Here is a 22,079-nt window from a genome sequence, read left to right on the forward strand (position 1 = left end):
AGTAATGGATTTATTTTCTGAGAGATTAAGTAGAGGAAGGTAAAGATGTGTGGCTTATTTTTGGGAAAACACTGAAGGTTTGAATAATTAGTTGAAAGCACTCTGAGACAGTGTATTTCAGAGGGATCTGACCTAAAAGAAACCAATTTAAGAGAAAAAAAAATAACAAGCTGCAAAACCGAAAAATATGCTAATCAAACTTGCTTTCCGATTATGATCAAACAGAATGACTTACCACTACTATAGATCCTTTATGCCAGACTAGGTACAGTCTAGTCTTCAAATTCATTCCTTTGAATTAAATGATTTTTTCCCTCAATTTCAATTGGTAGGTGACCAAGAAAGAAAAAAAGCACTGATGATGATTAGCAAGCACAAAAGCACAAGCTAAGGGTAATTTCTTTCAGTAGTCATGGACCAGAAAGAAGTCGTACAGTCCACTTAATTTTTCTCACTAAAAAAAAAAATTAAGACATGCAGAAACATAAAATCTGATGATTAGTTACTTAGGATCGGGATGGGGAATACATGTAACTCCATGGCTGATTCATGTCAATATATGACAAAACCCACTGCAATGTTGTGAAGTAATTAGCCTCCAACTAATAAAAATAAATGAAAAAAAAAAAAGACATTGAGAAAAGAGATGGAAAATTAGAGAGGAGTCATTGGGCAGAGAAAGTAAGATGGTATCCCCCTAATCTCACTAAAGTATATTTTGCCAAAATAATTCACTCTAATTTTTAATTTTTCAATCTTAACAGGAATTAAAAGATGACATAGAAGGAGTCCTTCTTGATTCCACTACTCAGATCGCCATGCTCAGACTCAATGGCTCAGTCTTCATGCCCTCTGTACTAACGCTCATCGGGATTCCTGGCCTGCAGTCCGTGCAGTGTTGGATTGGGATTCCATTCTGTTTCATGTACCTTATGGCAATGATTGGGAATACTCTAATTTTAGTGATAATCAAATATGAAAACAGCCTTCATAGTCCAATGTACATTTTTCTGGCCATGTTGGGGGCCACAGACATTGCACTTAGCACGTGTATTCTCCCCAAAATGTTAGGCATCTTTTGGTTTCATTTGACAGAGATTTCCTTTGATGTCTGTCTTCTACAAATGTGGCTTATTCACTCATTCCAGGCAACGGAATCAGGTGTTTTACTGGCCATGGCCCTAGATCGCTATGTGGCCATCTGTAACCCCTTGAGACATGGCAGTATCTTCTCCCAAAATCTCTTGATTTATATTGGAATTGGTGTGATACTCAGGGCTGTCGTTCTTGTAGCACCATGCATAGTGCTTATCAAATATCGTCTTAAATTCTACCGAACCACAATCATCTCCCACTCTTACTGTGAGCACATGGCCATTGTGAAGCTGGCTACTGAAGATATACGGATCAACAAGATATTAGGTCTGTTTGTTGCCTTCACTATCTTAGGATTTGACATCAGCTTTATCACTTTGTCCTATGTTCAGATCTTTGTCACTGTCTTTCAGCTACCCCATAAGGAAGTGAGACTGAAAGCCTTTAATACATGCATCGCTCATATCTGTGTCTTCCTGCAGTTCTACCTCCTTGGCTTCTTCTCTTTCTTCACTCACAGGTTTGGCTCTCACATACCCCCATATGTTCATATCCTTTTATCCAGCCTTTACCTGTTAGTTCCACCTTTTCTCAACCCAATCGTCTATGGAGTGAAGACCAAACAAATTCGTGACCATGTCCTGAAAATGATCTTCTCCAAAAGACATCCTGATCATTAGTGGCTCCTTCTGTAGACATTTTAGGTTAGTTCAAAGTAGCAACTTTAATATGGTGAGAAGTTGCATCATGAACAAATATCTACAACTGAAAACAATCTTTAAAGCTCAAATGCTGATAATTTAACAAATCCTCAAATACTTAAAAACTTGGGTTTGCTATTCACGTAAAGAATAAGCTCTCCTATGCAGACATTTCAAGTTGTTTCTGTTACTCTTGTTTGGTCCTGTTTATTTAAGCCTAGAATTTCCCTTCTAGCAACACATATTGACAGCAAATTGCAGAAAACAGCACTTCATTTCCAGTAATTTTCAAGCACCATGAAATATATCAATATTTTCAGGTTGCTAAACCAATTCAAAGCTGAAATTCTAGTTATGTTTCACTTTCTAATATTTGTTTATGAATCAATATTTTGACTTTTTATAATTACTTATCTATTTTTGTCTACTTTCTCTGAATAACTGATGGATATATAAACTATGTAAGATTAGTAATATCAGTATCAGAAATATAAAATCTGTATGATGCTAACCAAAGTCTATAAACACTGAGGAGTTTTCACAAGAAAGCATGCATTAAAAAATACTAATAGAAATTTTCAGCATGTTCAAAAATATACATTTTTTAGCCAAAAAATCCAATCAGTATCTAAATAGAAAACATCCTTCCAGAGAGAAATATTTTAATGATTTTACCCAATTTGAGATTTGCTTGAAATTAGCGCTTTAGTTCTAGCATTGAACACATATACAAATACATTTTCACTGCATTTAGAAATTTTGTGCTGCAAGTATCTTGAGTAGAGGAACTGTGTCTAATTGGTGGTTTTATCAACAGTAAGGTAATGCTTGGCTTCTTCAAACTTCAGAAAAATGGCGTTGAATAATGAACAACTAAGACATTTTCTTACTGTTGATCAATGGTATTTAAAGCCTACAAATAAAGAGATTTTAGGGTAATAAAAAACTTTTAAGAAAAACACAGTAAACAAAGAGAGATATCTGAATATGTAGTTGTAAACTAACGCATAGTCAAAGAAAGAAATAACCCAACATTTCACTACACAAAAAAGAAAAAGAAAGAGAAAGGAATCATGACATTTAAGAGGCAGAAGCAGATAATTATTTTGGAAGAAATAATTTTGTTGAATAAAGCAGAATGAACTTGTGTCATGATGTACTTTTGCAACTGACCTCAGGTAGATTAGATACTGAGCAGCATGTGGAATCGTTAGAATATTTGCTCTTGACCAAGGATTGAACCCTTGCCCCCTGCATTAAAAGGGCGGAGTCTTAACCGCTGGACTGCCAGGGAAGTCCTGGGCTAAGTTTTTAATAAAATTTTTACAAACCTGAGGTATATGAAGAAAGGAAAAATACACTGAGGGAATTAATAAAGCAATATGTTAGTGAATCTCAGATGTGCAAAAATTTCTTTAATGAGGTAACAAAAACTTAATTACTTTTAAATCTGTTACAGCATTAAATGTTTCAAAAAGCTGTGGCAACCATAGCACATAATGAATAACTGAGGAAGACATCCACCTCTCAAAGGAAGTAAACTAGCAAATATATGAATTCTCTCCAAGAGGTTATAGCATGCAATGTGCACAGAATGAAGATAAAAATTTGTGATATCCCTGAATAATAAACCAAGGCAAATGGAATGTGATGACAATAACCAATTAATTATGCAGGAATTGGGAGAACCATATTCCAAAATATAAAGTGCAAAAATATGCCAAGGTGCATAAATTATACTAGAAATAGCACATATATTTGAAAAGCTCAATAAGAAAAATCAACCTGGTTGTATCAACAACAACAGCAAAAAAACAAACACATTCCATATGCATCAGAATGCCTGGCTTCATTTATCTTCTGGAGTATGAGAAAGGACAAACAACATAAACCATAAAAGTACATCGTCATACAGAAAAAGTAATTTTCAAATGAGGTATGTAGGGTATGATATGTTGACAGTCAAGTTTTTTAAGTCTATAATTAGCGAAGGAGATCAATAACAAGGTGTAATAATCAAGCAACTATTTTTTGTCTCTAAAAAAGAAGATTAGAAATAGGTCAATTAGTAAGAGTTGACAGTTCCAGAGAAAAAACAAGCAAAGTAATTAACTTTCATAAGAATAAATAGTTAGAATTTAAACATTGATTCAGGTGATTAGAAGAAAGTAATATAACCACTAGTGCAGGTATATTTTCTTTGATTTTTGAAATATAATTCTCATACAGAAAAGTGAAAATAACCAATTTTTGTAAAGTTCATGGAAGTACCTTCTAGATGAAGAAATAATTTCTCATTCCTTACAAGTTTGTGTTGTGTTCCTTCACCATTACAGTCTCCCACTCTCCCTAAAGATAATCTCTATATTAATAGCAAAAGTAATTATACATTTTTCTATATATGTCTACAACTGAAGCATGCATTATTAAACCTTATAATTTAGTTTTGCTGATTTTTCAATTTAATATAATTGGAAGTACATAATATTAATTTTTTTCTGTTTTGCTTTTTGTGAATTTTTGACTAGAATATTTCTTGTACATCTATCACGCTCATGTTCCTTGCTGCATAATGTACTCTGGTATGAATATACTACAGCTTCTTTAACCATTCTCCGTTTATGGGCATTGAGAAGATCTGATTATGAAGAACACAATTTTAAACGTTCTTGTATATGTATCTTGGTGCACTTAGAGTGATGATTTCTGCACCTAAAAGTCATATTGCTAATTCATAGGGTACTGCCAATGTTAGTAAGTGGTGTAATGCATTTCTAAAATGTTGGTTCAATTATATTCACTGGAAGAATATAAGAATCTTTACTACTGGACATCTTTACTAATATTTGTTACAGCTTTTCATCATTTTAGCCATATGGTACATTTATAATAGTAGTTCTTTGTGATTTTCGTTACCATTTTCAAATAAATAATCAGTTCAGTTCAGTCCAGAGAGTTCTTCAAGAAAATTAGAGATACTAAGGGGATATTTCATGCAAACATGGGCACAGTAAAGGACAGAAATGGTATGAACATAACAGAAGCATAGGATATTAAGGAGAAGTGAGAAGAATACACAAAAGAACTATACAAAAATGCTCTTCATGACCCAGAGAATCACAATGGTGTGATCACTCACCTAGAGCCAGATATCCTGGAATGTGAAGTCAAGTGGGTCTTAGGAAGTATCACTACGAACAAAGCTAGTGGAGGTGATGGAATTTCAGTTTGAGCATGAGTTGCTCACATTCCTTGCTTCATCCTTGCAATAAAACAGTTCCTGCTATAAAACCCAACTTTTCAGTCACCTTGTTCTCCTGTGCTTTGCTCATAGGGGTTTGACAAGAAAGTTGTTTTCACATAGGATATTAAGTAATATTGAATTCAGTGTTAAATTACTTCCGAATATTAGACCTTCTGCAGTTAACACCAAAAATTTTTTTTCTTTTTTTCCATCATAGGGGAATGGAATGCAAAAGTAAGAAGTCAAGAGATACCTGGAGGAACAGTCAAGTTTGGCCTTGGAATACAAAGTGAAGCAGGGCTGATCCTAACAAAGTTTTGCCAAGAGAATACACTGGTTATAGCAAACACTGTTATAGCAAACACCTTCTTCCAACAACACAAGAGACGACTCTACACAGAGACATCACCAGATGGCCCATACCGAAATCAGATTAATCATATTCTCTGTAGCTAAAGATGGAGAAGCACTATACAGTCAGCAAAAACCAGACTGGGAACTGACATTCAAAAATCAGTTATCATGGCATCCAGTCCCCTCACTTTATGGCAAATAAATGAGGAAACAATGGAAACAACGACAGACTTTATTTTCTTGGGCTCCAAATCACTGCAGATGGTGACAGCAGCCATGAAATAAAAGACACTTGCTCCATGGAAGAACAGCTATGGCAAACCTAGACAGCTATTAAAAAGCAGAGACATTACTCTGCTGACAAAGGTCTGTACAGTCAAAGCTGTTTTTTGCAGTACTCATGTATGGATATGAGAGTTGGACCATAAGAAGGCTGAATGCCACATAAGAATCCATGCTTTTGAACTCTGGTGTTGGATAAGACTCTTGAGTGTCTCTCGGACTACAAGGAGACCAAACCAGTCCATCCTAAAGGAAATCAGTCCTGAATATTCATCGGAAGGACTGATGCTGAAGCTGAAGCTCCAATACTTTGGCTACTGGATGCAAAGAGCCGACTCATTAAACAAACAAACAAACAAAAAACAAAAACACCTGATCCTGGGAAAGATTGAGGGAAGGAGGAGAAAGGGACAACAGAGGACCAGATGTTTAGATGGCATCACCAAATCAATAGACATGAGCTTGAGCATGCCCTGGGGGATGGCGAAGGATGGGGAAACCTGATGTTGCTGCAGTTCATGGTGTTGCAAAGAGACACAACTGAGAGACTGAGCAACAAAATATATTTAAGCATGTAGAAGTTCCTGTGATCAAGGTGTTGTGGGAAAAGTCTAGATCTCCATTTCTGATAAGACCTATCTCTTTAACCTCCTATCTCTTGAGACAGGAAGTACCCAATCTGTGCACTGCTGACTTCTTTTTCCCTTCATCTTTGCAAGCCTTACTTCCTACAGAGCTTGCATGCCTGCTGAGAGGCTTCAGTCATGTCTGACTCTTTGTGACCCTGTGCACTCTAGCTTGCAGGTCTCCTCTGTCCAGAGGATTCTCCAGGCAAGAATATTGGAATAGGTTGCCATGCCCTTCTCCAGGGGATCTTCCTGACCCAGGGATCAAACCCATATTTCTTACGTCTGTCTTCTCTATTGTCAGGTGGGTTCTTTACCACCAGTGCCACCTAGGAAGCTCCTTACAGAACTTGCTAAGCAACAAAGCCCCATCTGCCCTACTATTTGCAAACACACTACTGCCTAGATCACTGATATGCATCTGGAAATCTTTAGAATGATGCTGAATGGTCAAGAGTAAATAAGTAGAGTAAATAAGAAGAGGCAGTTGTTTGCTTTATTTCCAATTGCCTTTCCTTAAAAAGCATGAGATAAAGTAGGCCAATTTGCTCAGTCATTGAATGGAGTCCTACTCTATGAGTCTTTCCAACTTGATGTTTCTTTTCTGTGTCACCTATGTGAGAATAAGAGGAGTACCAATTTTTAGTGCTCGGGGAAGCACAATTGCACTCTTTGATAAAGACAACATTGTCATCTCTTGCTGGACTAGATACATCCAGTCTCCTGGAAATTGAGTGAGAAGAGTATGCCAAGAAATGTTCATTTCCTTCTGGCCCTGAACCTCCTTCTTTGTCTCATGGAGTTATAAAAAATGAATAAATAACTCGTTGAAATTGCAAAAGTTTAATGAATTTGGTCAGCAGGGAAAATAATGTTCCACGCAAGTTTTTCATAACTAAGACCAGCAAAGAGCAACATTCTCTTGCAAAGAACAACTTATTTTTACTGCTAGGACCAGCAAAGAACAACTTGTCACTTCTCTCTCCTTCTTATGGAAACTAAGTGGATAGTTAGGAATGTGTCCTAGGTTAAGTGGAGATGATATTATATCTTGAAGTACAGACACAAGTGCAAAACAATTAATGGAAATTGCATTAAAAAAAAGCCCAAATCATAAAAATAAGTGTTAATATATTTTGGTATAGTCTGACTTTGAAGTTCTAGGAATTACCATGCAAAAAGCAGTAATAATAAACTTGAGAGTCTGCTTTGGAAGATCAAGAGGTTAAGGGCAGTGAGCATCAGGCTATTGGAGATGCTGAGTAGACCTGCAGATGTTTTAGTTGAATGAGAGAAGATCTTAAATGATTTGAAATCTATGTATCTTCAGCTTTTGTATCTGAAGATACCCAGTTCAGAAAAGAAGACAGGGTTAGAGGGAAGACGTTCGCTCAATATAAGCTCAACTTCTTGTAAGAGTTGTACAGTAATTATGCACATAGTTGTGGAAAGTATCAACACATACATAGTCAGCTGTCAGGAAGCTATACTGAATTCTGCAGGAAAGAGAGAGTTGATGGGATAATCTACAATACATTTCAAATTTAAATACTATGAGTAGAAATAAGGGTCGTTTAGGCTAGTGAAGCACTCAGAAAACTATCTGGAGGCAATGACTTGATTTATGGAGAAATGTTTTGTAAAGTTTAGAACAACCACACTTTAAAAAGGTATCAATCAGCTTGATTTAGACTTCAACAACTAATTACTGTGCAACTTTTCTACTTTAGCAACAAAAATATGTATATTCATTGACCCATGTTCCTGTTATCCTTACAGCTGAACTTTATAGTTCATTACCAGTGTTTAGTTACTGGAAAGTGTCAAGTATTCCTAGCGACAACCTTTGTATTGCAATGAGATTTAATTTCAGTAATTTCTTTTCTGTTCCTGCTGACTCCCAAGACAATAACCCCTGAATGTGCTCATGTGTTTTTTAGTTATTCTCCAGAGAACATCTTGTACAATTCTCCAAGAGGACCACTCTATACTTTTTGTGTTTCAGCCTTCATAGAAGAAACATTATTCACTCAACCTTACCCCAAAACTCATCAGCATCTTCTCATTGCTCTCCTGGTGAAACATCCAAGGACTCTCTTCTCCTCCATCATGAGCTTTCTAACCCTATTAATTTTACTAACTAATACTTTCAAATGGCAGAATGTGTGGTAGAGAGACAGATCAAGGACTATAGGTACTAAAAACCTGAGAAGTGGAGATATAAGACTTGTGTCCTATGTCAGAATTTCCAAGATCATAAAAAAAAAAAATGTGCAGTTGCCATTGTTGATCTGATGTCTGGGCACTGAAGCAAGTTCACATTTGAAAATTCTTTGCTGAGAAGGAACATCATGGTAAGGAGACATTTGTTATTCGTAGTACTGGATTGTTCTGTGGAAACAACAAGACTTGCTACAGTGAAAGGACAGCAAAGAGTCGGGAGAAAGCTGAAAGGAAAGAAAAGTGAGGTCAAAGGACTTTGATACCTTTCTGTATAATGTATTGCTCCATTTTTTCCTTTTTTCTTTTTCATTTATTTCCTGATTTTAATGAAACATTAAAAAACAAAGGAGAAGATGGAGTGCGATAGGAAGAGGAGCATGACAGAAAAGCCCAATCACATGGGCCCCATCATAGGCATGGAGTCCAAATACTCAGTTTTTATGCTGTGGATGTTACAGAATATGGGGGGATAATTGTGCTAAAGTTAATACCTGTGAAATACCAGTATTTCACTAAAATGAATACCTTTCCATAGGTCTCAATATTGTCATTTTCTCATTATTGGAAAAAAATTATAAATAAGCTGATGAAGCTGTTCTCTTATTTCTGTCGTTCAGTAGTTGAGTGACTGGCTGAAAATAGCATAGGTATATTAGAGTAGAGAGATTCAGAGTTTGATCAATGTTGCCCCCTCGCTAAGATGACCCCTAAACTGCCATGTCTATTGTGAATGACACTGTGTTTATGCCCTCTGTGCTGACCTTTATTGGGATCCCTGGCCTAGAAACTGTACAGTGTTGGATTGGGATTCCATTCTGTGCAATGTACATCATTGCTTTGATGGGAAATTCTCTACTTTTGATCATCATCAAATCTGAACCCAGTCTCCATGAGCCTATGTATATCTTCCTGGCCATGTTGGGAGCCACGGACATTGCACTTAGCACCAGCATTGTCCCCAAGATGCTTGGAATTTTTTGGTTTCACTTGTCAGAGATCTATTTTGATGCTTGCCTCTTTCAGATGTGGCTCATCCACACATTTCAGGGTATTGAATCGGGAGTCCTGCTGGCCATGGCTCTGGACCGCTATGTAGCAATCTGTTATCCTTTGAGGCATGCTACCATATTCACTCAACAACTAGTCACTAACATTGGAGTTGGAGTGACATTGCGGCCAGCCATTCTTGTTATCCCATGCCTACTGCTCATAAAGTGTCGTTTGAAACTTTACAGAACCAAGTTAATATCCCACACTTACTGTGAACATATGGCCCTGGTGAAGCTTGCCACTGAAGATGTTTACATCAATAAATTCTATGGTCTCCTTGGGGCTTTTATTGTCGGTGGCCTTGACTTCATTTTGATCACCCTCTCTTATACACAGATATTTATCACTGTCTTCCATCTTCCCCAGAAAGAGGCACGGCTTAAGGCATTCAATACATGTATTCCCCACATATGTGTCTTCTTCCAGTTCTATCTCCTTGCTTTCTTCTCCTTTTTCACTCACAGGTCTGGATCTTATATCCCATCATATATACATATCACATTGTCCAACCTTTACCTATTGGTACCACCTTTCCTCAATCCATTTGTCTATGGGGTAAAGACCAAGCACATACGAGATAAGGTAGCAAAAATGTTCTGTTCCAAAGATCAGGCTTGACACTGATAGAACAAGTTTCTCCTATGGATTTATTGTCTTACGTCTCAGGCATATGTGATCTGCAAAACCAGTTAGTGGCTTGAAGTATCATCTTACTTGATGATGAATACTTTGATAAACAAATGATTGTTTTAGAAAGTTCACAGGGCATTGACTTAAGTCCAAATGAAGTTAGAAGAAATTGAGGGAAATAAAGCCTAAGGCTCTCAAAGACTGAATGCTTTTATATTGAAAAGTCATAAAAGATGATTTTCCTCATCACCAGGGCCAAGTTTAGCTGAAACAGACAACTGTAGAGATCCTTTTTAAATCCAAGAATGCTGTAATACTTACACGGATTCTTTCATTCTTAGAATTTCAGGATCCACCACCTTAATATAGTAAGTTTCCTCTACATTCTCCAACTATTGTAAAATCTTCTCTAGAATTTAGTTATCACATCTAAATCTGTCCCTTGTGTATCTTCTGATCAAATATATACAGACATTCACATAAATACTTTCTTCCTGAAGCCTATTTCTATTTATATATGTTATCATATTGGCAATTCTCATCACACAGAAACTTCTGTTCCAACAAATCTAGGGTTAGGGCATACAATGCTATGCTTATCGTTTATGTTCTTAAGTATTCATTTAATGTCTTTATTTGTATAAAGAGTAACTTGAGTAATAAAGCTTTGATATTTGGGCCATTTTATAAATGTTATGAATGTGGAGGCAAGATCTAGAATTACTTGAGATAATACTATTCTAAAGTTTGCTAAGTTATTTTACTGACTGAACAACCAATAACACTTGACCTAATAAGGAGACAGGTCTAAGAAACCTGGACAGAAATTATGGAAGCTAAGATTCTTATTGTATTTGTTTCCCAAAGTATCTTTGCTTTTTTTCATAGAAAGTTAAGGGTTTTTTTGTTCCTTATTAAGATGCTCATATGCCAATGATAATATGTAATGGAGAAACTACATTTGCATGCCATTCATTAATGACAACAAGTAATCAATTGTTTGCTAAGAATATTGACTAGAAAAGACAGATTTCAACTGGGTAGGAAAAAAAATCATTGAGGAATTTTATCACATGCAGGAGTTTTGGAGTGAAATGAGCTTGGATCAAAACTTGTTCTTGCTATTTCTTATCTATGTTTGCAAAACAAATTATTGGCACAAATTAAGCTGCCTAATCTTTAATTATAAAAGAATGATACATGTCTCTTTGAAACCTAAGAATGATGGTTGTCATAGTATAATATAATGGATACCTTTATATAATGACCTTTACAAGGGGCTTGGTAACTGTTAAGGACTCGGTTTTCATGACCTTCAACTTTATCATCATCATTATTTTTCCTCATGCAAATCATCATCACTGCTCTTGTTATTGATAGAAATATTGTGCAGTACATTTCAGACAGTTTATTAGTATCCTATAAAATGCATTTTAGAACTATAAATTTGAAAATTTTTCGTGACGCAATCTAGATACTGTTGTTGACCTATGCATGTTGAGTGCAATGTTTCTGTATCTGTATCTAGTTTCAGTTCTATATTTTTACGTGCTTATAGTTAAATCTGTTAATTTTATGTGACTTTATTACTTAAAATTGTGCATTTGCTTGTTTGTATTTTTAGCTTTTGATTGAAGTGTGCTAAAAAATTTAATTATTAAATATGGCTTATTCTATTTGTCCTGTTAGAACTGTTGAATTTTTAATTTGTGTATTTTTAAACTAGAGTAGATATTCACTTCCAATTATTAAAAATACATATAGTTTTAAAGCAACTGTATCTTCTTGATTAATTCACTTTTTCATTATGAAGTATTTCTCTTTCTCTAGTAATATATCTTGACTTATAGCTTTAATTTTATTTTCTATGAATTTTTCTTCTAATTTTATAATCTTGTCTTCTCTCTGTAATTCTGCTTTCCTGAAATCTTAGGTTCAGCTTTTGAGTTCATAGTTTTGGAATATCCATTTAATTTGTTCTTCTTATCTTTCTCTCTTTTTGATACATTTTGGTTAAATTCTCAATCTTCTCATTTTACTTATTTATTTATTATCTGTTTCTCTATTTCCTTGAACACACTGAACACAGTACTTGAAAATTATTGACTGTTAATTATGATAAAATGCAACTTTGGCTGTTTCTATTAATTGTTCTTCTCTTTGTTTCTGAACTCATATTCCTTTTTCTTGCCAAATCTTGCTATGTCTCACTTGGAGTTTGACTTTCTATACATAAAATTGTGAATTCCTGATGAAGGTATATTTTCCTCCAGTGATATGAGGGCTCAGCTTATTAGACATGGAGTCCAAGGTATTCTACAACCCCAGTGTCTAGTAGAGAGTTGATTATGTTTCACACTGGCTTATGTCCTATCTATAAAGACATGAACATCTTAAGTGAGGGTCTTACTCCAAGAGGGTTCAAATGAGAACCTAAGGATGTTGTTTTAAGCTAAAGCTGAACAAACAATGTTTTAGCCCAGAAATAAGACAGATCTGAGAATCTCCACTCCCCTTCCTTCTACTTCCTATGTACCACTGGGCATGCTGTTTTTTCTTTAAAATGGGACTCAAAATATCTGTTCCAGGGAGCTATTGCAAGAAATAAGAAAACACTCCCCAGGTATGTAGTTCACATTCTAGCCACAGACATATCATTGTAAATATCCAGGGCCAACTGTGGATACTCCTGGAATTAAGATTAGCAGAAAAGCAACTACATATTCAGAAGCAGAGGGACAGAAATGTTGCACAGCTGAGAGTCCTCAGGTTGGAACACAGCCAAAGTCTCTGGGCAGGACTATTGGAAGCTCACTAATTAGGACATCAGATTCCCTTTTACTTATTTCATCTGTTACTTTTACTGAAATGTAATTCATATACCATAAAATTTGTCACTTTAATAGGTATAATTCGGTATTTCTAGTAAATTTTAATGATTGTGCAGTCATCACTACTGTTGAATTCCAGAATATTCTCCTCCTCCCTTTAAGGTACCCATACTCATTAACAGTCAATCTAAATCATTTCCCTCCTCCACCCCAGTCTTAGGAACTGGCAATATGCTTTGTATCTTCACGTTATGTATTTCTGTGTATTTATGTAAATGAACCATCCTATATGTGGTCTCATCTGTCTGCTTCATTTGTTTAATATAACAGTTTAAAACAATTTTTAAGTTTCATCCAGTTACCACAAATCAGTATTGCATTCCTTTCTATGACTGAGTTGTACTCCACTGTATGGATATACCATTTTATGTTTATCTATTCAAAAATTGATGTATGTTTCAAGTGTTTCTGCTTTGTGGAATCATGAGCCATCATTTAAAAAGCATCATCAAAGAGTACACTTGAGGTTAACTGTCATCAGTTTAAAGCAAGTTCAGTCAGGATTCTTCATGCATTTTTATTTAGCCATTATCATTAGCAAGATTGAAGGAATGAACAAGTGGATATTTAAATTTAGTCACATACCTGATGAGAATTAATGACATCAGGGAAGAGAAAAGGAGTTGAGAAAATGGCAGGTAACTTTGGTAGGATGGGATATGGACTGTGACAGAGAAAATGGATGGTAATAAGAGGGTAAGATCAAGAGATTAGATGCATCTCATTGTGTTAAAGTATTATTGAAATCAGAGTGAGAGAGGGTGAACTGGTTACAAATAGAAGAAAATACATTAGAAATAATAATCACCAGATGAAAAGTGAAAGCATTAGTCACTCTGACTCTGCAATTCCATGGACTGTAGCCTGCCAGGCTACCCTGTCCATGGAATTCTCCAGGCAAGAATACTGGAATGTGTTGCCATTTCCTCCTCCAGGGTATCTTCCAGATGCAGGGCTCGAACCCAGGTCTCCCACATTGCAAGCATACTCTTTACTGTCTGAGCCAGGTAGACAGTATCTACAACCTCTGAAAATAGGGGAGGAAATGCTGTGCGGGTGGTATAGAAATGTGACTCAATTATATTAATACTTCTCTCTGTAGACAGGTTTTTAGTTTTTATTCTTAATTTCCTTTATTACAGTTCATTATATAATACTTTTGAAAAAAGCTATGTGAACATATTCCTGATGCATTACTTGGCAAACAAGTTAAAACCGAATAGACCCTCTGGTACAAATGTCACCCAATTCCTTATGTTTTTTTGCTGATAAAAAACATTGTTCCCTGAGTTCCAAGCAGATTCAAGTGGATACTAATTAGGGAAGCAAGAGAATCCAGAAATCAAGGAAAAGCAGTCTAGGAAAACAACAGAAAGGGAAAAACTAGAGATCACTCCAAGAAAACTGGAGATACCAAGGGAATATTTCAAACAAAAATGGGTACAATAAGGGATGGGAATGTCAAGGACCAAACAGAAGCAGAAGAGATTAGGAGAAGTGCAAGAATATGCAGAAGAACTATACAAAAAAGATCTTAATGACCCAGAAAACCACCATGGTGTGGTCACTCACCTAGAGCCAGACACACTGGAGTGTTAAGTCAAGTGATCCTTCGGAAACATTACTGTGAACAAAGCTAGTGGAAGTGATGGAATTCCAGCTGAGCTATTTCAAAGCCTAAAAGATGATGCAGTTAAAGTGCTGCACTCAATATGGCAGTAAAGTTGTAAAGCTGAGCAGTGGCCACAGGATTGGAAAAGGTCAGTTTTCATTCCAATCCCAAAAAAGGGCAATGCCAAAGAATGTTCAAACTATTAGTACAGTTGCACTCATTTCACATGCTAGCAAGGTAATGCTCAAAATCCTTCAAGCTAGGCTTCAACAGTACATGAACTGAGAACTTCCAGATGTACAAGTTGGATTTAGAAAAGGCAGAGGAACCAAAGATCAAATTGCCAACATCCATTGGATCATAGAAAAAGCAAAGGAATTCCAGAAAAAACATCTACTTCTTCTTCATTGACTACACTAAAGCCTTTGATTGTGTGGATCACAACCAACTGTGAAAAATTCTATAAGAGATGGAAATACCAAACCACCTTACCTGCCTCCTGAGAAACCTATATACATTTCAAGAAGCAACAGTTAGAATCGGACATGCAGCAACAGACTGGTTCCAAATTAAGAAAGGAGTACATCAAGGAGTACATCAGCTGTGTATTGTCACCCTGTTTATTTAACTTCTAAGCACAGTACATTATGTGAAATGCCAGGCTGGATGACTCACAAGCTGGAATCAAGATTGCAGGGAGAAATATCAACAACCTCAGATATGCAAATGATACCACTCTAATGGCAGAAAGCAAAGAGGAACTAAAGAGCCTCTTGATGATGGTGAAAGAGGAGAGTTAAAAAGCTGACTTAAAACTCAATGTTTAAAAAAAAAAAAAAAAAAAAAAAAACTAAGCTTAAGGCATCCAGTCCCAACACTTCATTTCAAATAGATGTGGAAAAAGTAGCAGAATTCATTTTCTTGGGCTCCAAAACTACTGCGGATGGTGACTGCAGCCACAAAATTAAAAGGTGTTTCCTCCTTGGAATAAAAGCTATAACAAACATAGGCAATATATTAAAAAGTAGAGACAACACTTTGCTAACCAAGGTCCATATAGTCAAAGCTAAGGCTTTTCCAGTAGTCATGTACAGATTTGATGTTAGAATTGGAACATAAAGAAGGCTGAGCACCAAGGAATTGATGGTTTCAAACTGTGGTGCTGGCAAAGACTTCTGAGAGTCCCTTGGACAGCAAAGAGATCAAACCAGTCAATCCTAAAGGAAATCAACCCTGAATAGTCACTGGAAGGACTGATGCTGAGGCTTCAATACTTCGGCCACCTGATGCAAAGAGTCAACCCACTGGAAAAGAGTCTGGTGCTGGGAAAGTTTGAGGTGCTGGGAAAGGTTGAGGAGGAGAAGGGGGCAAGAGAGGATGAGGTGGTTGGATGGCATCACTGGCTTAAAGGACATGAGTTTGAGCAGACTCCAGGATATAGTGAAGGACAGGGAAGCCTGGCATGCTGCCGTCTGTGAGGCTGCAAAGAGTCAGACACAACTTAGTATCTGAACAACTAGTCAAGGAAAAATAGTGCAGTTATAAGGAAAGCTGTAGTTCCTCTTCAGTGTATGTACATAACAACCTGATACATATCTTTAGATCTTTTCCAAGAACTAAGACCCCGTCCATCTGGAGGATGGTAATTTCTTACTGGGCACAGGCACATGGACACCAGACGGATCAGAACCAGATGGATGATAGCTGAAGTTCCCTGACCTCTATCTAGTTACTTTACTGCCAACCAATCAGAAAAAAGCCTCACATCCTGTAGCCCTCCAGCCAAATTTGCCTTTGAAAATCCATGGAGAATTTAGGTCTTTTGGGCATGAGGTGCTCATACTCCTTGCTTTGTTCCTGCAATGAAACTTTTTCTACTTCAAACTCCAGCTTCTCTGTTGTTTTCCTCACTGTGCTTTGGGCACAGGCATTTGCATTTGTCAAGAAAGTTTTGGGACTTCCCTGGCAGCCCAGCAATTAAGAATTTGCCTTGCAATGCAGGGGATGCAAGTTCCATCCCTGGTTGGGAAACTGAGATCAGGTTGCATGGTGCAGCCCAAAATAAAGTTATTAATAGTTTCACATGGGATATAAGTGCTTTATATTCAGAGTTAAAATCTCTCCTAATGTACTTTAACTTCTTTAAAAAATATGTATTAAAGTCTCCTTTGTTTTGAAAATTGTGATATAGCTTGGGATAAGGCAATGGTTGTAAACATACACCCAAGAGTATATTCTATGCATAAATATCATCTGTGTAGAATTTTTTGAAATAAATGAAAAGAACAGAGTTTCCAATATTCATTTGCTATATTTAAAGGGTTCTCTCTTTCACAAAATTTATCTCATTCAGAGATAATATTTTGAACATTTTTCATAAATTGTTAAATAATCATGAATTAATGATGCATCTAATGTAATTATTAGTAAAATAACCAAATAAAACTGTTAAAGAACAGAGTACCAATAGGTTAATAATATTTTACTTTCAGTTTTTAAATTATTAATATTTTCCCTTTTTTGCATTAATTAATTTTGCATGATGAGAAAGTTAAAGTCTATATATATATATATATATATATATATATATATCTTACATTAAACTATATATTAAAGATGTGTAAGACTATAGAAGTTCCTGTGATCAAGAGACTGTGGAAAAAACCTATGATCTTCATCTCTCAGAAGAACAATCCCCTTCAACATCAGTCTCTGTAGATAGGAAGTATATCTTCAGTTCCCCACTGATTTTATTCCCCTTTATCTCAGCAAGTCTTACGTTTGTGGAACTTACTACACAACAAAGCCCTGCCTCCCTACCTTATCAAAACACACTCCTGCTTGTATCATTGACATGCATCTGAAATCTTTGGAATGGCCATGGATGCTTAAGAGTAAATAAGTAGAATATAACAAGAAACAGTTATTTTTTTGTTTCCAATTTATTTTGCTTGAAAAGCATGGGATAAAGCAGGCTAATTTGCTCAATGAACAGAGTCCTATTCTCTGAAACTTTCCCCTCTGATATCACATTTTGCTGTCACATATGTAAGAATGAGAGGATTCTCAATGTCTGGGGCTATGAGAAATGCAATTGCGCTTTTGGATGAAGGGAATATTGTCACCTCCTGCGGGACTAGATACATCAGGGTACCCTGGGTATTGAGTAAGAAGAGAGTCCCAAGAAATGCTGGCTGCCCTTCTGGCCCTGAACCTCCTTCTTTGACCCAAGGATTAAAAAAAAAAAAAAAAAACTCTCTGGATTTACAAGGGGCTAATGATCTTTGGTTAGCAGGGAAAACGATATTACAAAACATAAATCTTCCATAGCTAAGACCAGCGAAGAAATGACCTTCTCCTCTGCTGGCCCTTTTCCATACTGTTTGTGGATACTAAGTGGATAAGTTAAGAATATGTACTAGGGTAAGTGGAGATAAGATTATATATCTTGAAGTCAAAACCCAAGTACACACAATGGATGAAGATTTCAGGACAAAAATCCAAGTCACAAAAGTAAATAGTATGGATATTATTATGATAGAGTTGACTTTGAGGTCGTTGGGACTACAATTTTAGAACAGTAATAATACATTTGAGAGTCTGCTTTGGAAGATCGAGAGGTAAAGAGTAGTGAGCACCATGCTACTGAAGAGGCTGAATAGACTTACAGATATTTAAGTTGAAGGAGACAGAATCTTAAGTGACTTGAATCTTTGTGCTGCTACATCCTAAGATATGTAACTTCAAAAGAAGGACAGTCTTTACAGGGACCCTATTAGCTCAATAGAAGGGGTATTCTTGTGAAAGGTATACAGTAATTACACAGACAGCCTGGACAGGTATCAGCACACATTTAGTCAGCTGTCAAGAAGTTATACTGAATAATTATGTTTGACAAAGGTGAGTTGGCACTCTATTATACAAGACATTCCAAATTTAAATTTTATGAGTAGAAATTAGGATAGTTTGAGGCCAGTAAAGCACTGAGAATATTATTTGGAGGTGATGATTTGATTTAGAGAGAAATGTCTTGGAATGTTTAGGAGAATGCACTTTAAAAATGTATAGATCACCTTAATGTAGATATGTATAGATAACCTTAATTTAGATATAGACAACAAATCACTTCTGCAAACTTTCTGCTCTCCTTTAAAATATATATATATATATATATATATATATATATATATATTTATTGATATATACTCATGTAATCCCTACAACTAAATTTTATATTTTATTGCTGGTGTTCAGTTACTGGAAAGTGTCAAGAGTTCCCAGCAAAAGGCTTTGTATTATAGTGAGATTTTGATTTCTTCTCTGCTGCCAAAAGTGCAAGATATTTCCTCCTGAATGTGCCTGTGTGTTTGTCAGTTATTCTCCAGGTACCATTAGATGATTCTCAAAGAACTGTACTTCTTCATATTTTTCATATTTCAGAAGATAAAAAAATAGACATGTGTACTTCCCTTTGGCAGTAAGTAGCCTTGATGTCTAAGTTCTGTCTCTGTGATCTCTGCCTTCACATGGAGATCTAGGCTTCCAATGTCATTCACTCAACCTTTGCTCTAACCAGGCCAGCATCTTCTCATTGCTCTCCTGGTGAAAAATCCAGGGTCTCTCTTCTCCTCCACCATGAACCCTCTAACACTCTTAATTTTCTTAACGAATATTTTAAAACTGTCTTTACTCTTTAGCATGTGGAAAAGAGACAGAGTGATGAGCTGTAGGTACTTATCTAACTGAGGAATTTGTATGTTAGACTTGTTTCCTGAATCAAAATTTTAGGCATCTGCTATTGTCTACCTGGATGTCTGAGTCCTACAGCAATTTCATATTTGAAAATTCTTTTCTGAGCAGGAATTTCAAAGTCAAGAGAGATAGATCATTTTGTGAGTGGAGCCACAACCTTAGAAAGGAGACTTCATTCAATTTTGATCAAAGCTCTACTGGTATGTTCTTTACGTACCAGCCTAAACTAGAAGCATATTAAAAAGCAGAGACATTACTTTGTCAACAAAGGTCCACCTAGTCAAGACTATGGTTTTTCCAGTAGTCATGTGTGGATGTGAGAGTTGGACTATAAAGAAAGCTGAGCGATAAAGAATTGATGCTTTTGAACCATGGTGTTGGAGAAGACTCTTGAGAGTCCCTTGGACTGCAAGGAGATCCAACCAGTCCATCCTAAATGAGATCAGTCCTGGGTGTTCATTGGAAGGACTGATACTGAAGCTGAAACTCAAATACTTTGGCCACCTCAAGCAAAGAGCTGACTCATTTGAAATGACCCTGATGCTGAGAAAGATCGAGGGCAGGAGGAGAAGGGGACGACAGAGGATGGGATGGTTGGATGTCATCACCGACTCATGGACATGAGTTTTTGGGTGAACTCTGGGAGTTGGTGATGGACAGGGAATCCTGGCGTGCAGTTCTTCATGGGGTCACAAAGAGTCAGACACAACTGAGTGACTGAACTGAACTGAAAGTAGAAGGACAGTAAAGAGTTTAGAGAAATTTGTGAGGAGAAAAGTGCAGCCCAAGGATTTTGATGCCTCTGTGTCTAAAGTATTGTCCCACTGTGTGTTTTTATTCTTCTTTTTTGCTTTCTTCACTCAATGAACAGGTTAGAAGAAGAAAGAGAAGATGGGTTGGGGGAGAAAGTAGAATGCCACAGAGCATCCTGATCCCATTGACATGATCACAGGCATGGAGTCCGAATATACAGTAGTCATGCTGTAGATGTCACTGAATATGGGAAAATAATTGTGCTAAAGTGAATACTTGTTAAACTTTCCATAGGTCTCAGTATTGCCATTTTCACAGCTATTGCAAAAAAAAAAAAATGATAAACAAGCTGATGAAGTTAATTCTCCTATTTCTGTCATTCAGTACTTGAGTGAATAGCTGAGAATAACATATATATACAATAGTAGAGAGAATCACAGTTTGGCCAATGTTATCCCCTTGCTAAGAGGACCCCTGAGCTTCTATGTCTAATACAAATGGCACTGTGTTTATGCCCTCTGTGCTGACCTTTATTGGGATCCCTGGCCTGGAAACTACAATATTGGATTGAGATTCCATTCTGTGCAATGTGCATCATTGCTTTGATGGGATATTCTCTACATTTGATCATCATCAAATTTGAACCCAGTCTCCATGAGCCTATGTATATCTTCCTGGCCATGTTGGGAGCTATGGACCTTGCACTTAGCACCAGCATTTTCCCCAAGATGCTTGGAATTCTTTGGTTTCACTTGTCAGTGATCTATTTTGATGGTTGCCTCTTTCAGATGTGGCTCATCCAAACACGTCAGGGTATTGAATCGGGAGTCCTGCTGCTATGGCTCTGGACCACTATGTAGCAATCTGTTATTCTCTGAGGCATGCTACCATATTCACTCAATAACTAGTCACTGACGCTGGAGTTGGAGTGATGTTGCAGGCAGCCTTTCTTTTTATCCTATGCATATTGCTCCTAAAGTGCCATCTTACATTTTACAGAACTCAATTAATATCCCATGCTTACTGTGAATATATGGCCCTTAGATATATGGAGATGTTTATAAGTTCTATGGTCTCCTTGAAGCTACTGTTGTTAATGACTTTGACCTCATTTTGATTACCCTCTCCTATACACAAATATTTATCACTGTCTTCCACCTGTCCCAGAAAGAGGCACACCTTAAGGAATTTGATACACGTATTCCCCACATATGTATCTTCTTCCAGTTCCAGTTCCAGAACTGGAAGATCTGGTTTTTTCTCCTTTTGTGATCATAGGTTTGCCACATATATATCTCATCTTATATATGTATCACCTTGTCCATTCTTTAGCTGCTGGTTCCACCTTTCCTCAACACTTTTCTCTATGGACACTTCTCTCTGTCAAACAGCATCGAGATAAAGTAGTAAAATGTTCTGTTTCAAAGACCAGGCTTGACATTTGATAGAACTAGTTTATCCTATGGATTTAATGTCTCATCTCTTGAGCATATGTGATCTGCAAATCCAGTTAGTGGTTTGGAGTATCATCTTACTTGATGAATATGTTAATAAAATTTGAGATATAAGGGATCATATGGTGTTCACAGACTAAATAATAGTCTATAGGAAGAGTCAGAACTCATGACTCTCCTTATCACCAAGGCCATGTGTGAGTGAAACAAACAAATGCAGAGACCCTCTGAAGATCATAGTGGAACATAACTGAATTTTTCTTATACTTAGAGTCACAGGATCCACCTCCTATGTTTAGTATATATGTCCCTTTACATTCTTTCTCCAGCTATTAAAAAATCTTCTTTAATGATTACTGAACTGAACTGAACTATTACTTTGTCTCATCAAAATCCACCCATTGAATATCTC

The 22,079-nt window shown here is 36.5% G+C and overlaps 2 protein-coding genes and 1 pseudogene across 2 annotated transcripts; all 3 read left to right on the forward strand.

The window, feature by feature from the left end:
- The first annotated feature begins 773 nt into the window (after nucleotides 1–773).
- Nucleotides 774–1,775, forward strand: LOC110147331 (olfactory receptor 52A5-like). The gene has a single exon (XM_020908767.2). It carries the CDS (start codon nucleotides 819–821, stop codon nucleotides 1,773–1,775), a length of 957 nt encoding a protein of 318 aa, XP_020764426.2. The 5' UTR covers nucleotides 774–818.
- Nucleotides 1,776–9,242: 7,467 nt separating this feature from the next.
- Nucleotides 9,243–10,193, forward strand: LOC110147340 (olfactory receptor 52A1-like). Its single transcript, XM_020908775.2, has one exon. The coding sequence runs from the start codon at nucleotides 9,243–9,245 to the stop codon at nucleotides 10,191–10,193; it is 951 nt and encodes a 316-aa protein (XP_020764434.2).
- A 10,504-nt stretch (nucleotides 10,194–20,697) lies between these two features.
- Nucleotides 20,698–21,620, forward strand: LOC110147332 (olfactory receptor 52A1-like; annotated as a pseudogene).
- Nucleotides 21,621–22,079: the final 459 nt, after the last annotated feature.

The sequence above is a fragment of the Odocoileus virginianus genome, unplaced genomic scaffold (genome assembly GCF_023699985.2).
Source record: "Odocoileus virginianus isolate 20LAN1187 ecotype Illinois unplaced genomic scaffold, Ovbor_1.2 Unplaced_Scaffold_28, whole genome shotgun sequence".
In the NCBI taxonomy this organism is placed as follows: Eukaryota; Metazoa; Chordata; class Mammalia; order Artiodactyla; family Cervidae; genus Odocoileus; species Odocoileus virginianus.

Excerpts from the sequence above, each read along its gene's own strand:
- LOC110147331 (XM_020908767.2), top strand. The coding sequence starts at position 819 with ATGCTCAGACTCAATGGCTCAGTCTTCATGCCCTCTGTACTAACGCTC.
- LOC110147340 (XM_020908775.2), top strand. The coding sequence starts at position 9,243 with ATGTCTATTGTGAATGACACTGTGTTTATGCCCTCTGTGCTGACCTTT.